Source organism: Bombina bombina, chromosome 3 (assembly GCF_027579735.1).
Source record: "Bombina bombina isolate aBomBom1 chromosome 3, aBomBom1.pri, whole genome shotgun sequence".
Lineage (NCBI taxonomy): Eukaryota > Metazoa > Chordata > Amphibia > Anura > Bombinatoridae > Bombina > Bombina bombina.
This window is the reverse complement of record NC_069501.1, coordinates 1,144,584,827-1,144,601,833: the sequence shown is the minus strand read 5'-3', so window position 1 is coordinate 1,144,601,833 and position 17,007 is coordinate 1,144,584,827. Positions and strand designations below refer to the sequence as shown.

Below are 17,007 nucleotides of genomic sequence, written 5' to 3'. Positions count from 1 at the left end.
GTATTAGCTACTCTGGATGACTGTGACCCTTTAGTGATCCCAGAGAAATTGTGTAAAATGGACAGGTACCTAGAGGTCCCTGTTTACACGGATACGTTTTCGGTCCCTAAGAGGATTTTGGATATCGTTACTAGGGAGTGGGATAGACCAGGGGTTCCCTTTGCTCCCCCTCCTGTTTTTAAGAAAATGTTCCCCATACCTTACTCTGTGCGGGACTCGTGGCAGAAGGTCCCTAAGTTGAAGGGGGCTGTTTCTACACTTGCTAAAAGCACAACCATACCAATTGAATATAGTTGTGCTTTTAAAGACCCTATGGACAAGAAGTTAGAGGGTTTACTTAAGAAAATTTTTGTTCAACAAGGTTTTCTTCTCCAACCTATTGCCTGCATTATTCCTGTAACTACTGCAGCTGCTTTCTGGTTTGAGGCGCTGGAAGACTCGCTCGAGACGGAGACCTCATATGAGGAAATTATTGATAGAATTAAGGCTCTAAAGCTAGCTAATTCTTTTATCACTGACGCCGCTTTCCAAATAGCTAAGTTAGCGGCAAAAAATTCAGGTTTCGCCATTTTGGCGCGCAGGGCACTATGGCTAAAGTCCTGGTCGGCCGATGTGTCGTCTAAATCCAAGCTTTTGAACATTCCTTTCAAAGGAAAGACCCTCTTCGGGCCTGCATTGAAAGAGATTATTTCAGATATCACCGGGGGAAAAGGCCATGCTCTCCCTCAGGACAAGCCCTTTAAGACAAAGAACAAAGCTAATTTTCGTTCCTTTCGCAATTTCAGGAACGGCCCCGCTTCATCCTCTCCGGCTGCAAAGCAAGAGGGTAACGCTTCACAGCCCAAGGCAACCTGGAAACCTTACCAGGGCTGGAATAATAGTAAACAGGCCAAAAAGCCTGCAGCTGCCACCAAGACAGCATGAAGGGGTAGCCCCCGATCCGGGACCGGATCTAGTAGGGGTCAGACTCTGTCTTCGCTCAGGCCTGGGCAAGAGATGTACACGATCCTTGGGCATTAGAGATCGTAGCCCAGGGATACCTTTTATAATTCAAGAACTCTCCTCCAAGGGGAAGGTTCCACATTTCTCGTCTGTCTACAGATCAGACAAAGAAAGAGGCGTTTTTACGCTGTGTAGAAGATCTACATACAATGGGAGTGATCCACCCAGTTCCAATTGCAGAACAAGGACTGGGGTTTTACTCAAACCTGTTTGTGGTTCCCAAAAAAAAAGGAACTTTCAGACCAATCCTGGATCTCAAAATTCCTCAGAGTCCCATCATTCAAGATGGAGACCATTCGGACAATCTTACCAATGATCCATCAGGGTCAATATATGACTACCGTGGATCTAAAGGATGCATATCTGCATATTCTTATCCACAAAGATCATCACCAGTTTCTCAGGTTCGCCTTTCTGGACAAGCATTATCAGTTTGTGGCTCTTCCTTTTGGGTTGGCCACCGCTCCCAGAATTTTCACAAAGGTGCTAGGGTCCCTCCTGGCGGTTCTAAGACCGCGGGGCATAGCAGTGGCGCCTTACCTAGACAACATATTAATTCAGGTGTCGACTTTACAAAGAACCAAGTCTCACACGGAGATCGTATTGGCCTTTCTGAGGTCTCACGGGTGGAAGGTGAACGTCAAAAAGAGTTCTCTCTCCCCCCTCACAAGAGTTCCATTCCTAGGAACACTGATAGACTTGGTAGAAATGAGAATATTTCTGACGGAGGTCTGAAAGTTAAAACTGTTAACTACTTGCCGAGCTCTTCATTCCATTCTTCGGCCATCTGTAGCTCAGTGCATGGAGACAATCGGACTAATGGTAGCGGCAATGGACATAGTCCCTTTTGCTCGGATACAGCTCAGACCACTGCAACTATGCATGCTCAAACAGTGGAATGGGGATTATGCAGATTTGTCTCCTCAAATTCAGTTGGACCAGGAGACCAGAGATTCTCTTCTCTGGTGGTTGTCTCAGGATCACCTGTCTCAAGGAATATGTTTCCGCAGGCCAGAGTAGATCATTGTAACGACCGACGCCAGTCTGTTAGGCTGGGGTGCGGTCTGGGACTCCCTCAAAGCTCAGGGCTTATGGTCTTGGGAAGAAACTCTTCTCCCGATAAATATTCTGGAACTGAGGGCGATATTCAACGCTCTTCAGGCATGGCCTCAATTAGCTGCGGCCAAAATCATCAGATTTCAGTCGGACAACATCACGACTGTAGCTTACGTCAATCATCAGGGGGGAATAAAGAGTTCCCTAGTAATGACAGAAGTAACCAAAATAATCAGGTGGGCGGAGGATCACTCCTGCCATCTCTCAGCAATTCACATCCCAGGAGTAGACAACTGGGAGGCGGGTTTTCTAAGTCGTCAGACTTTTCACCCTGGGGAGTGGGAACTCCACCCGGAGGTATTTGCCCAGCTGACTCAGCTTTGGGGCACTCCAGAGTTGGATCTGATGGCGTCCTGTCAGAACACCAAACTTTCTCTCTACGGGTCCAGGTCCCGGGATTCCAAGGCGGTATTGATAGATGCTCTAGCTAGCAGCGCCTTGGTCCTTCAATCTGTCTTATGTTTTCCCACCATTTCCTCTCCTCCCGCGTCTGGTTGCCAGAACCAAGCAGGAGAAGGCTTCAGTGATTCTGATAGCGCCTGCGTGGCCACGCAGGACTTGGTATGCAGACCTAGTGGACATGTCATCTGTTCCACCATGGACATTTCCAATGAGGCAGGATCTTCTGATACAGGGTCCGTTCAAGCATCCAAATTTAGTTTCTCTACGTCTGACTGCTTGGAGATTGAACGCTTAATTCTATCAAAGCGTGGGTCAGTTATAGATACTCTGATTCAGGCTAGAAAGCCTATCACCAGGAATATCTACCATAAGATATGGCGGAAATATATTTGTTGGTGTGAATCCAAGGGTTACTCATGGAGTAAGATTAGGATTCCCAGGATATTGTCCTTTCTCCAAGAAGGATTGGAGAAAGGATTGTCAGCTAGTTCCCTAAAAGTACAAATATCTGCTTTGTCTATCCTATTACACAAGCGTCTAACAGAGGTACCAGACGTTCAAGCGTTTGCTCAGGCTTTAGTCAGAATCAAGCCTGTCTATAAACCCGTGGCTCCGCCATGGAGTTTGAATCTAGTTCTTTCAGTTCTTCAAGGGGTTCCGTTTGAACCTTTACATTCCATAGAGATTAAGTTGTTATCTTGGAAAGTTTTGTTTTTGATAGCTATCGCTTCTGCTCGAAGAGTTTCAGAATTATCTGCCTTACAGTGTGATTCACCTTACCTGGTATTCCACGGTAGTTTTGCGTACCAAGCCTGGTTTTCTTCCTAAAGTTGTTTCTAACAAGAATATTAACCAGGAAATAGTTGTTCCTTCTCTGTGTCCTTATCCATCTTCGAAGAAGGAACGTCTATTACACAATCTTGATGTAGTTCGTGCTTTAAAGTTCTATTTACAAGCAACTAAGGATTTCAGACAAACATCTTCCTTGTTTGTTATCTATTCTGGTAAGAGGAGAGGTCAGAAAGCGACTGCTACCTCTCTTTCCTTTTGGCTGAAAAGTATCATCTGTTTGGCCTATGAGACTGCTGGCCAGCAGCCTCCTGAAAGAATTACTGCTCATTCTACCAGAGCAGTGGATACCACATGGGCTTTCAAAAATGAGGCTTCTGTTGAACAGATTTGTAAGGCAGCGACTTGGTCTTCACTGCATACTTTTGCCAAATTTTACAAATTCGATACTTTTGCTTCTTCAGAGGCTATTTTTGGGAGAAAGGTTTTGCAAGCAGTGGTGCCTTCCGTTTAAGGTACCTGTCTTGTTCCCTCCCTTCATCCGTGTCCTAAAGCTTTGGTATTGGTATCCCACAAGTAAAGGATGAATCCGTGGACTGGATACACCTTGCAAGAGAAAACAGAATTTATGCGTACCTGATAAATTATTTTCTCTTGCGGTGTATCCAGTCCACGGCCCGCCCTGGCATTTAAGTCAGGTAAAAAAATTTTTGTTTAAACTACAGTCACCACTGCACCCTATGGTTTCTCCTTTTTCTTCCTAACCTTTGGTCGAATGACTGGGGGGTGGAGCTAGAGGGGGAGCTATATGGACAACTCTGCTGTGTGCTCTATTTGCCACTTCCTGTAGGGATTGAGAATATCCCACAAGTAAAGGATGAATCCGTGGACTGGATACACCACAAGAGAAAGTAATTTATCAGGTAAGCATAAATTCTTTTTTTTTTCCAAAATTGCGGGCTGTTAGGCTAGCGGGTGCAGAAAATGCTTCTATTTATTGCGTCATTCTTGGCGCAATACTTTTTTTGTCGCAAAAATTTAGTCATTTCCGGCGTCATAGTTGGCGCCGAAAATTTTCACGCAATTGCATAATTTTTGACGTATGTGTATTGCGGACGTTTTTTTGGCGCCAAAAAAATATGGGCGTCATTCTTGGCGCAAAAATGTGTGGGCGTTATACTTGGCGCCAAAAATGTGTGGGCGTTATACTTGGCGCCAAAAATGTGGGCGTTATACTTGGCGCCAGTTTTTTTCACTCTGTTTCAGTCTCACTTTTCAGTTGCTTCTGGTTTTCTAGAAGCTTGTTTCATTTTCATTTTTTCCCATTCCTGAAACTGTCATTTAAGGAATTTGATAATTTTGCTTTATATGTTGTTTTTTCTATTACATATTGCAAGATATTCCAAAAACTGTTCCTGTATCAGAAAATACTGAGGGATTCCTGATGACTGGTATCAGTCCTACCAAAGCTAAGTTCATTTATTTTAATGTTATGAATGTTTATCTTTAGCTGTGGTTTGTAATAAGTTATTATGATAAACTTTTACATGCAGAGTCCATTAGTATTTATGCATTATCTATTGCTATTCTTTTTACATCTAATGTACAAGATATATTTAGGAATTTATAAGAATATTTTTCTGATTCTATTCTAAAGGCTTTGTCTGCCATCCCGCCTTTTAATAAAATTTTTAGGTCTTTTTTAAACTTCTCATTTAGTTGATGAAGTTTCAAATGACCAACAACATACTGAATTATAATTCTCTGATGGTGTTTTTTTCTCATTCAGATTATTCTTCATCGGATATTGACACTAACAAATCTACTTTTTTTATTTTTAAATAGAGTACATTCGTTCTTTATTGAAAAGGTGTTGATTATTTTGGATATTAAAGTAACTAGTTCTTTTGATTAAGACTAGCTAACATTTAAATTCTGCTTATTAACCTTCTGTGGTTTCTTCAGAGGTTTTTCTCCAGTTCCTGATACTAGGGAATGGAATAGGCCGGGAATTTCTTTTATTCCTTCTTTAAGGTTTTTAAATTGTATCCTTTGCCGGCAGTTAGTTTTAAGTTTTGAGGAAAGATTCCCCAAGTTAATGGGGCTATCTCTACTCTTGCTTAACATACTACTATTCCTATAGCAAATAGTATTTATTTTTTTCCTTCAGGTGGGAAACTTGTATCTTATTTAAGGAAAATTATTTATTTTCAGGTACTTTTTTTAGACCTGTAATTTATTTGGCTGATGTTGCAACTGCTTCAACTTTCTGGTTGGATACTTTAGTGCAACAAGTATCGGATTATGATTTGTTTAGCATTGTTAAGTTGATCAACATGCTAATAATTTCATTTGTGTCGTCATTTTTTTTATATTTTCACAAAATGAGGTTTAATCTATGTCTTTAGCTATTTTAGCTAGAAGAACTTTGTGACCTCAATCTTGGAATGCTAATTTGATTTCTAAATTCCATATTTCTTTTTTTCCAAGGTAATCAATTATTTGGTTCACAATTGGATTCAATTCTTCTACTGTTACTCTGGGCTTCAAGATTGAGTTCTAAGACTAAATCTTAAGCTTATATTAGTTTTTGTTCTTACTAAGGAACAGAATCCTATTTCTTCCCCAAGTAACATGTTTATAATTGGAAGTTTTCTTCATTCAATTTAAGCCATTTTTAAATATCAAAGTCAGCTCCCCAAATTTGCATGTAGGTGCGGTTCTTATTCCAGCTTAGCTGGTAAGGGGCAGGTTAAGACTTTTTAAAGATTGTTTGGTTCAATTCAGTCCAAACTTCTTAGATTTGGGTACAGAATAGGATTCAGAGTAAAACAGTTGTAGTTTTAGCCTTTGATAAAGCCACTGGCGTGGCGAAATGCGCATCAGGCACTCTTAGTGAAATGCCGAATTCCTTGCCTTCTGTGGGTTAAATCTTATACACGGAAACTTATATGTACAAGTACTTTATCTTACGGTGTATATTTGTCCTCTATACTGTATGGGCTCTAACTATATATTAGCATGATATTGTGAATGACGATTTTCTAAATCATCCACCCCCATACTTTGATATATTATTGATTGGGATTCTGACAGGCTTAGGCACCGCTCCAGTATTGCACTAGCCAGATAGAATATTTGTGTGAGGTCAATCCTCTGTATAGATTAGACATCTTGTGCAATCCGCGAGCATTTTGTGGTGCTTCCCTGCCAGACTTTCCCATTTAACTCACACCATATGGTTGTTACCTAGGCATTGTAGCATTCACTACTTATTTTTAATTGATTTTAGCTATGCACTGTGTGTGTGTGAATGTTTTTCACCAACTTTATTTTTATCTGTACAATTAAAAGTTATATTTTATTATTCATCTGGCTTGTACTTAGCCAACTCACTTATACATTTAATTACTCTAATTCAGTAGTTACTGTGTGCTCTGACTATATCTATTTTTTCTTCCTACATTTAGTCATGTTCAGAGTAAAACAGCCTGTGAGAAGTCTTTTTTTCTCTAACATATTCCAACTATTCCAGTAGGGCTCACACTTTCCTGAAGTGTGTTTCAGACCTGTATGTATTGGGTACTTGTGAAGCGCGGCTGGTCACCCGTTGGGGCTCAAGGCGCTGCTCAGACCTGGAGTTTTCTGGGGTATTTATACCAGTTCCATTTTAGGAACAGGGTTTGGGGGTTTTATTCAAAACTTTTCATTGTCCCAAAGATAGAAAATCTTTTTGAATTGTCATAAGTGTACCATCTTTTAGAATGGTGTTTAAATGGTCTATTCTGCCTTTTGGTCAGTGAGGGCATTATTTGCTTACAATAGATACAATAGATGTATATCTTCATTTTCTATTTTCATTTGGATTATTTTCATTTTCTGAGATTCTCTTTTTTTTTACAAGCATTACCAATTTGTTGCTTTTCCTTCTGGTCTAGCGACAGCTCTAAGAATCTTTTCATGGTTCTCAGTGTTTCCTTATTTGGACGGTCTCGTGGTACTGGCTCAGTCTTTTCGTTCTGCGGAATCTCATACGATTCAACTTTTGTTGTTTCTTCAAGACATGGTTAGAGGATCTTTTTATCAAAAGCTCTTTGATTCCTCAGACAAGGGTCACCTTTTTTAGGTTTCCAGATAGATTTTGTCAATGTCTTTGTCTCTAACAGACAAGTGACAATTTTATCGGGTTCCTTTTGTCGGAACCTTCATATTATTTCCTTCAGTTGCTATATGCATGGAAGTTTTAGGTGTCATGGCTGCAGCATTGGATTCGATTCCCTTTGCTCATTTTCATAGGAAACCTTTCCAGTTTTTTATGCTGAATTAATGGTGCAGGGATTCTAGGATATCACTTTTTATATCTTTGAATCCAAATGTTCAACTATCTTTGACTTGGTGGTTAGATCACCATCATATAGTTCTACGGGTCTCTTCGGTTCATTCAACCTGGACCATGATCACTACAGACGCGAGTCTTTTAGGTTGGGAGGCTGTCTGGGGATCTCTGTCAGCACAAGGGGTTTGGAAATCTCAGGAGGCGAGATTACCATTCGATATTTTGGAACTCCGTGCAATACTCAGAGTTCTTCAGTTTTGGCTTCATTTTGAAGAAAGAGACGTTTATTTATTTTTTCAGACAGACAGTGTCACAACTGTGGCGTATGTCAATCATCAGGGTGGGACTCTCAGTCCTTAGGCTGTGAAAGAAGTATCTCGGATACTTGCTTGGGCTAAATCCAGCTTTTGTCTAATTTCTGCGGTCCATTTCCCAGGTATAGACAATTGGGAAGCGGATTATCTCTGTTTCTCAAGCTATACATCCGGGAGAATGGTCTCTTTACCCAGATGTGTTTTTTTCAAATTGTTCAGATGTGAGGGCTTCCAGAAATAGATCTGATGGCATCTAATCTTAACAAGGAACCTCCCAGGGGCCTATTCAGGTCCAGGGATCCTCAGGCGGAAGCAGTGTATGAATTGACACTTCCTTGGAGTTTTCAAACTGCTTATATTTCTCGCCTCTGGTTCTTGGGATATGGTTCTTGTTCGGATGTCCAGTTGCCAATCTTGGTCACTTCCATTAAGGCCAGACCTTATATCTTAACATTCGTTTCTTCTGTTATGTGTGATCAGTCCACGGGTCATCATTACTTCTGGGATATAACTCCTCCCCAACAGGAAATGCAAGAGGATTCACCCAGCAGAGCTGCATATAGCTCCTCCCCTCTACGTCAGTCCCAGTCATTCTCTTGCACCCAACGACTAGATAGGATGTGTGAGAGGACTATGGTGATTATACTTAGTTTTTATGACTTCAATCAAAAGTTTGTTATTTTACAATAGCACCGGAGCGTGTTATTACTTCTCTGGCAGAGTTTGAGGAAGAATCTGCCAGAGTTTTTTACTATGATTTTAACCGGAGTAGTTAAGATCATATTGCTGTTCTCGGCCATCTGAGGGAGGTAAAAGCTTCAGATCAGGGGACAGCGGGCAGATGAATCTGCATTGAGGTATGTAGCAGTTTTTATTTTCTGAATGGAATTGATGAGAAAATCCTGCCATACCGTTATAATGACATGTATGTATACACTTCAGTATTCTGGGGATGGTATTTCACCGGAACTACTCTGTTAAAAGTCACTAATCCTTTTAATAAGTATTTATCATGTTAAACGTTTTTGCTGGAATGTAGAATCGTTTACATTGCTGAGGTACTGAGTGAATAAATATTTGGGCATTATTTTCCACTTGGCAGTTGTTTGCTTTTAATTGTGACAGTTTCGTTTCTCTTCACTGCTGTGTGTGAGGGGGAGGGGCCGTTTTTGGCGCTCTTTGCTACGCATCAAAAAATTCCAGTCAGTTACTCTTATATTTCCTGCATGATCCGGTTCATTCTGACAGATCTCAGGGGTCTTCAAACTTCTTTGGAGGGAGGTAGATTCTCTCAGCAGAGCTGTGAGAATTCTATATTGACTGTGAATAAAAACGTTGCTCTGTAATTTTTATGTCAAATTTAATTATTGTTATTTTACTAATGGGAACAAACCTTTGCTAAAAGTTGTGTTGTTTTAAAGTTTGATGCTATAACTGTTTTTCAGTTCATTATTTCAACTGTCATTTAATCGTTTAGTACCTCTTTGAGGCACAGTACGTTTTTGCTAAAAAAGATTATAACCAAGTTGCAAGTTTATTGCTAGTGTGTTAAACATGTCTGACTCAGAGGAAGATATCTGTGTCATTTGTTCCAATGCCAAGGTGGAGCCCAATAGAAATTTATGTACTAACTGTATTGATGCTACTTTAAATAAAAGTCAATCTGTACAATGTGAACAAATTTCACCAAACAGCGAGGGGAGAGTTATGCCGACTAACTCGCCTCACGCGGCAGTACCTGCATCTCCCGCCCGGGAGGTGCGTGATATTATGGCGCCTAGTACATCTGGGCGGCCATTACAGATAACATTACAAGATATGGCTACTGTTATGACTGAAGTTTTGTCTAAATTACCAGAACTAAGAGGCAAGCGTGATCACTCTGGGGTGAGAACAGAGTGCGCTGACAATACTAGGGCCATGTCTGATACTGCGTCACAGCTTGCAGAGCATGAGGACGGAGAGCTTCATTCTGTGGGTGACGGTTCTGATCCAAACAGATTGGATTCAGATATTTCAAATTTTAAATTTAAATTGGAGAACCTCCGTGTATTACTAGGGGAGGTCTTAGCAGCTCTCAATGATTGTAACACCGTTGCAATACCAGAGAAACTGTGTAGGTTGGATAAATACTTTGCGGTACCGGCGAGTACTGACGTTTTTCCTATACCTAAGAGACTAACTGAAATTGTTACTAAGGAGTGGGATAGACCCGGTGTGCCGTTCTCACCCCCTCCAATATTTAGAAAGATGTTTCCAATAGACGCCACCACTCGGGACTTATGGCAAACGGTCCCTAAGGTGGAGGGAGCAGTTTCTACTTTAGCTAAGCGTACCACTATCCCGGTGGAGGATAGCTGTGCTTTTTCAGATCCAATGGATAAAAAATTAGAGGGTTACCTTAAGAAAATGTTTGTTCAACAAGGTTTTATATTGCAACCCCTTGCATGTATCGCGCCGATTACGGCTGCGGCAGCATTTTGGATTGAGTCTCTGGAAGAGAACCTTAGTTCATCTACGCTAGACGACATTACGGACAGGCTTAGAGTCCTTAAACTAGCTAATTCATTCATTTCGGAGGCCGTAGTACATTTAACCAAGCTTACGGCTAAGAACTCAGGATTCGCCATACAGGCACGTAGGGCGCTGTGGCTAAAATCCTGGTCAGCTGATGTTACTTCTAAGTCCAAATTACTTAATATACCTTTCAAGGGGCAGTCTTTATTTGGGCCCGGTTTGAAAGAAATTATCGCTGACATTACAGGAGGTAAGGGCCACGCCCTACCTCAAGACAAAGCCAAAGCTAAGGCTAGACAGTCTAATTTTCGTCCCTTTCGGAATTTCAAAACAGGAGCAGCATCAACCTCCACTGCACCAAAACAGGAAGGAGCTGTTGCTCGTTACAGGCAAGGCTGGAAGCCTAACCAGTCCTGGAACAAGAGCAAGCAGGCCAGGAAACCTGCTGCTGCCCCAAAGACAGCATGAACCGAAAGCCCCCGATCCGGGACCGGATCTAGTGGGGGGCAGACTTTCTCTCTTCGCCCAGGCCTGGGCAAGAGATGTTCAGGATCCCTGGGCGCTAGAGATCATATCTCAGGGATACCTTCTAGACTTCAAATTATCTCCCCCAAGAGGGAGATTTCATCTGTCAAGGTTGTCAACAAACCAGATAAAGAAAGAAGCGTTTCTACGCTGTGTACAAGATCTGTTATTAATGGGTGTGATCCATCCGGTTCCGCGGTCGGAACAAGGACAAGGGTTCTACTCAAACCTGTTTGTGGTTCCCAAAAAAGAGGGAACTTTCAGGCCAATCTTAGATTTAAAGATTCTAAACAAATTCCTAAGAGTTCCATCGTTCAAAATGGAAACTATTCGGACAATCTTACCCATGATCCAAAAGGGTCAGTACATGACCACAGTGGATTTAAAAGATGCTTACCTTCACATACCGATCCACAAGGATCATCACCGGTATCTAAGGTTTGCCTTCTTAGACAGGCACTACCAGTTTGTAGCTCTTCCATTCGGATTGGCTACGGCTCCAAGAATCTTCACAAAGGTTCTGGGTGCCCTTCTGGCGGTACTAAGACCGCGAGGGATTTCGGTAGCTCCGTACCTAGACGACATTCTAATACAAGCTTCAAGCTTTCAAACTGCCAAGTCTCATACAGAGCTAGTTCTGGCATTTCTAAGGTCGCATGGATGGAAAGTGAACGAAAAGAAGAGTTCTCTTTTTCCTCTCACAAGAGTTCCATTCTTGGGGACTCTTATAGATTCTGTAGAAATGAAGATTTACCTGACAGAAGACAGGTTAACAAAGCTTCAAAATGCATGCCGTGTCCTTCATTCCATTCAACACCCGTCAGTAGCTCAATGCATGGAGGTGATCGGCTTAATGGTAGCGGCAATGGACATAGTACCTTTTGCACGCCTACACCTCAGACCGCTGCAATTGTGCATGCTAAGTCAGTGGAATGGGGATTACTCAGATTTGTCCCCTACTCTGAATCTGAATCAAGAGACCAGAAATTCTCTTCTATGGTGGCTTTATCGGCCACACCTGTCCAGGGGGATGCCATTCAGCAGGCCAGACTGGACAATTGTAACAACAGACGCCAGCCTACTAGGTTGGGGCGCTGTCTGGAATTCTCTGAAGGCTCAGGGACTATGGAATCAGGAGGAGAGTCTCCTTCCAATAAACATTCTGGAATTGAGAGCAGTTCTCAATGCCCTTCTGGCTTGGCCCCAATTAACAACTCGGGGGTTCATCAGGTTTCAGTCGGACAACATCACGACTGTAGCTTACATCAACCATCAGGGAGGGACAAGAAGCTCCCTAGCAATGATGGAAGTATCAAGGATAATTCGCTGGGCAGAGTCTCACTCTTGCCACCTGTCAGCAATCCACATCCCGGGAGTGGAGAACTGGGAGGCGGATTTCTTGAGTCGCCAGACTTTTCATCCGGGGGAGTGGGAACTTCATCCGGAGGTCTTTGCCCAAATACTTCGACGTTGGGGCAAACCAGAGATAGATCTCATGGCGTCTCGCCAGAACGCCAAACTTCCTCTCTACGGGTCCAGATCCAGGGATCCGGGAGCGGTTCTGATAGATGCTTTGACAGCACCTTGGAACTTCGGGATGGCTTATGTGTTTCCACCCTTCCCGCTGCTTCCTCGATTGATTGCCAAAATCAAACAGGAGAGAGCATCAGTGATTCTAATAGCGCCTGCATGGCCACGCAGGACTTGGTATGCAGATCTAGTGGACATGTCATCCTGTCCGCCTTGGTCTCTACCTCTAAGACAGGACCTTCTGATACAGGGTCCATTCAAACATCAAAATCTAACTTCTCTGAAGCTGACTGCTTGGAAATTGAACGCTTGATTTTATCAAAACGTGGTTTTTCTGAGTCGGTTATTGATACCCTGATACAGGCTAGGAAGCCTGTTACCAGAAGGATTTACCATAAAATATGGCGTAAATACCTATACTGGTGCGAATCCAAAGGTTACTCCTGGAGTAAGGTTAGGATCGCTAGGATATTGTCTTTTCTACAAGAAGGTTTAGAAAAGGGTTTATCAGCTAGTTCATTAAAGGGACAGATTTCAGCTCTGTCCATCTTGTTACACAGGCGTCTGTCAGAAAATCCAGACGTCCAGGCCTTTTGTCAGGCTTTAGCTAGGATCAAGCCTGTGTTTAAAGCTGTTGCTCCGCCATGGAGTTTAAACTTAGTTCTTAACGTTTTACAGGGTGTTCCGTTTGAACCCCTTCATTCCATTGATATAAAATTGTTATCTTGGAAAGTTCTGTTTTTAATGGCTATTTCCTCGGCTCGAAGAGTCTCTGAGTTATCAGCCTTACATTGTGATTCTCCTTATCTGATTTTTCACTCAGACAAGGTAGTTCTGCGTACTAAACCTGGGTTCTTACCTAAGGTAGTCACTAACAGGAACATCAATCAAGAGATTGTTGTTCCATCCTTGTGCCCAAATCCTTCTTCAAAGAAGGAACGTCTTCTACACAATCTGGATGTAGTTCGTGCCCTCAAGTTCTACTTGCAGGCAACTAAAGATTTTCGCCAAACTTCTTCCCTGTTTGTCGTTTATTCTGGACAGAGGAGAGGTCAAAAAGCTTCTGCTACCTCTCTCTCTTTTTGGCTTCGTAGCATAATACGTTTAGCCTATGAGACTGCTGGACAGCAGCCTCCTGAAAGAATTACAGCTCACTCCACTAGAGCTGTGGCTTCCACTTGGGCCTTTAAGAATGAGGCCTCTGTTGAACAGATTTGCAAGGCTGCAACTTGGTCTTCGCTTCATACTTTTTCCAAATTTTACAAATTTGACACTTTTGCTTCTTCGGAGGCTATTTTTGGGAGAAAGGTTCTTCAGGCAGTGGTTCCTTCTGTATAATGAGCCTGCCTATCCCTCCCGTCATCCGTGTACTTTTGCTTTGGTATTGGTATCCCAGAAGTAATGATGACCCGTGGACTGATCACACATAACAGAAGAAAACATAATTTATGCTTACCTGATAAATTCCTTTCTTCTGTTGTGTGATCAGTCCACGGCCCGCCCTGTTTTAAGGCAGGTAAATATCTTTTAAATTATACTCCAGTCACCACTTCACCCTTGGTTACTCCTTTCTCGTTGATTCTTGGTCGAATGACTGGGACTGACGTAGAGGGGAGGAGCTATATGCAGCTCTGCTGGGTGAATCCTCTTGCATTTCCTGTTGGGGAGGAGTTATATCCCAGAAGTAATGATGACCCGTGGACTGATCACACAACAGAAGAAAGGAATTTATCAGGTAAGCATAAATTATGTTTTTTTCCATCAGGAACTCAAATTATTAATTTGATGGTATGGAAATTTAACACTTAGTACTTAGTCATAGAAGTTTCTTTGACTCAGTGATTAATACTATGTTGCAGGCTCGTAAATCTGTGTCTAGTAAGATTTATTATCGAGTTTAGAAGATTTACATCTCATGATGCTCTTCTCATAAATTCTCTTGGCATTATTTTAGAATTCCTAGGATTTTATAGTTTCTTCAGGATGGTTTGGATAAGGGTTTTTGTCTGCAAGTTCTTTGAAAGGACAAATTTCTGATTTTTCTGTGCTATTTTCACAGAAAAAATTTGCTAATCTTTCTGTTATTCGTTGTTTTGTTCAGGCTTTGGTTCGTATCAAGCCTGTCATTAAGCCAATTTCTCCTCCTTGGAGTCTTAATTTGGTTCTGAGGGCCTTACAGGCTCTTCCGTTTGAGCATATGCTTTCTCTGGGCATTAAAATTACTTTCATGGAAAGTATTGTTCCTTTTAGACATCTCTTCAGCTAGAATAGTTTTTGTATTATCTGCTCTTTCTTGTGAGTCTCCTTTTTCTGATTTTTCATCAGGATAAGGTGGTTTTGCTATCTTCATTTCGATTTTTACCTTAGTTGTGAATTCTAACAACATTAGTAGAGGAAGTATTGTCCCTTTCTTGTGTCCTAATCCTAAGAATTCTTTGGAAAGATTCTTACATTCTTTGGATGTGGTAAGAGTTTTGAAATATTATGTTGAAGCTACTCATATTTCAGAAAGACTTCTAGTCTATTTGTTATCTTTTCTGGTTTTAGAAAAGGTCAGAAGGCTTCTGCCATTTCTTTGGCATCTTGGTTAAAGCTTTTGATTCATCATGCTTATTTGGAGTCGGGTTAATCCCCGCCTCAGAGGATTACGGCTCATTCTACTAGGTCAGTTTTTTCTTCCTGGGCTTTTAAGAATGAAGCTTCTGTTGATCAGATTTGCAAAGCAACGACTTGGTCTTCTTTGCATACTTTTACTAAATTCTACCATTTTGGTGTTTTCTCTTCTTCAGAAGCAGTTTTTGGTAGAATAGTACTTCATGCAGCTGTTTCAGTTTGATTCTTCTGCTTATAATTTTAGGTTTTTTTCATTATAAAAATTGAAACTTTTGATTTGGGTTGTGGATTAATTTTTCAGCGGAATTGGCTGTCTTTATTTTATCCCTCCCTCTCTAGTGACTCTTGTGTGGAAGTTCCACATCTTCGGTATCTGCTATCCCATACGTCACTAGCTCATGGACTTACCTGATAAATTCATTTCTTTCATATTAGCAAGAGTCCATGAGGCCCACCCTTTTTGTGGTGGTTATGATTTTTTTGTATAAAGCACAATTATTCCAATTCCTTATTTTTGATGCTTTCGCTCCTTTCTCATCACCCCACTTCTTGGCTATTCGTTAAACTGAATTGTGGATGTGGTAAGGGGTGTATTTATAGGCATTTTAAGGTTTGGGAAACTTTGCCCCTCCTGGTAGGAATGTATATGCCATACGTCACTAGCTCATGGACTCTTGCTAATATGAAAGAAATGAATTTATCAGGTAAGTTCTTACATAAATTTTTTTTTTCATAGTAGGAATTAGAAAAGTACGCTAAAGATCTAAAAAACTAGAAAAGGTTTGGGATACATTGATATACATGTTAGTAAATTACTCAGTTTGATAGATTTTTCCCATGCATTGTAGTTTTATTTTATATTACATTTATTTTTATTTTTTTGACAGGTACAATATGAAGACTATGGAAATATTGAAAAAATACCCACTTGTCATCTTTACCCCTTTGTGTTTAACTCACACATTCCACGATTTTGCATTCCATGCCAACTTCATGATACTGTACCTGTAAGTACATACAGCTATCATAAATGTATTTTTAGTACTATTTCTGTGTTGTTTCTTTTCTTCCTTTTTTCTTTACAAAAATTGTATTTCAAACAACAATTTTATTTATAGAGAACCTTTTTACTTACAGTTCTTTGAAAACTAACCTCAGTTCCCCTATTTTTTTTTATATATTTTCACATTCTCTAATTAAAAGCTGAAAAATAAAAAGAGAAAAGCGCAACTGGACTCAAGTGAAGAGGGTTTTTATTGTGACACAGTTATTCTGCGTACCAGATGTACAAAGTAAATGTGCATGTAAGACACAGCTGTCTTAAGGGTTAGGCAAGTTACCGCTCCAAAAAACATCTCAGTGGGATGCCGGTTCCGGTCTGAGCAGGAAGTCTTTGCCTGTGTCTTTCACTGCCGATACAGTGTATCACCTGTTGCAGTTTCTCTTATTACAATAGAGGAAACATTACATAGTTTCATAACTATAAGAACCCAGTTGTCCTCAGTAGTATTCTACCCTTTCTCCTTCTCAACTTCTCTCAAGCTTAAATTTCAATTTTTTATATTTGAAGCTGGAGGCTACGTTTACAACTCTCAATTACCTTGTAAATATTAATTGTTTTGTTAAAAAAAAGGTCTAAAAACTTCCAAAGCATGTCCTAATAAGTGGGAGTTATTTATTGGCTGACCAGTAAACACTTTCTTCAGATAGGCTCAAATACACAATAAATCATGCACTGATGTCATTGGGTAGTGTACACTCTCTCCTTTACTATATAGCAATGGCAGTGGGGTACATTATTTTTCAGATGTCATTGTTTTAATTTAATTGTACTCAGTGCACATGACCACAGTTGTAATTTGT

At 41.0% G+C, this 17,007-nt stretch overlaps 1 protein-coding gene across 1 annotated transcript in view; it reads left to right on the top strand.

Annotated features, from left to right (window-relative positions):
• RNF17 (ring finger protein 17) overlaps window positions 1-17,007 on the top strand; it is a 514,511-nt gene that overhangs the window by 300,583 nt on the left and 196,921 nt on the right. The window contains exon 7 of the mRNA XM_053705579.1: window positions 16,032-16,151. Coding sequence (XP_053561554.1) covers window positions 16,032-16,151 — 120 coding nt within the window. The remainder of the gene's footprint in view (window positions 1-16,031; window positions 16,152-17,007) is intronic.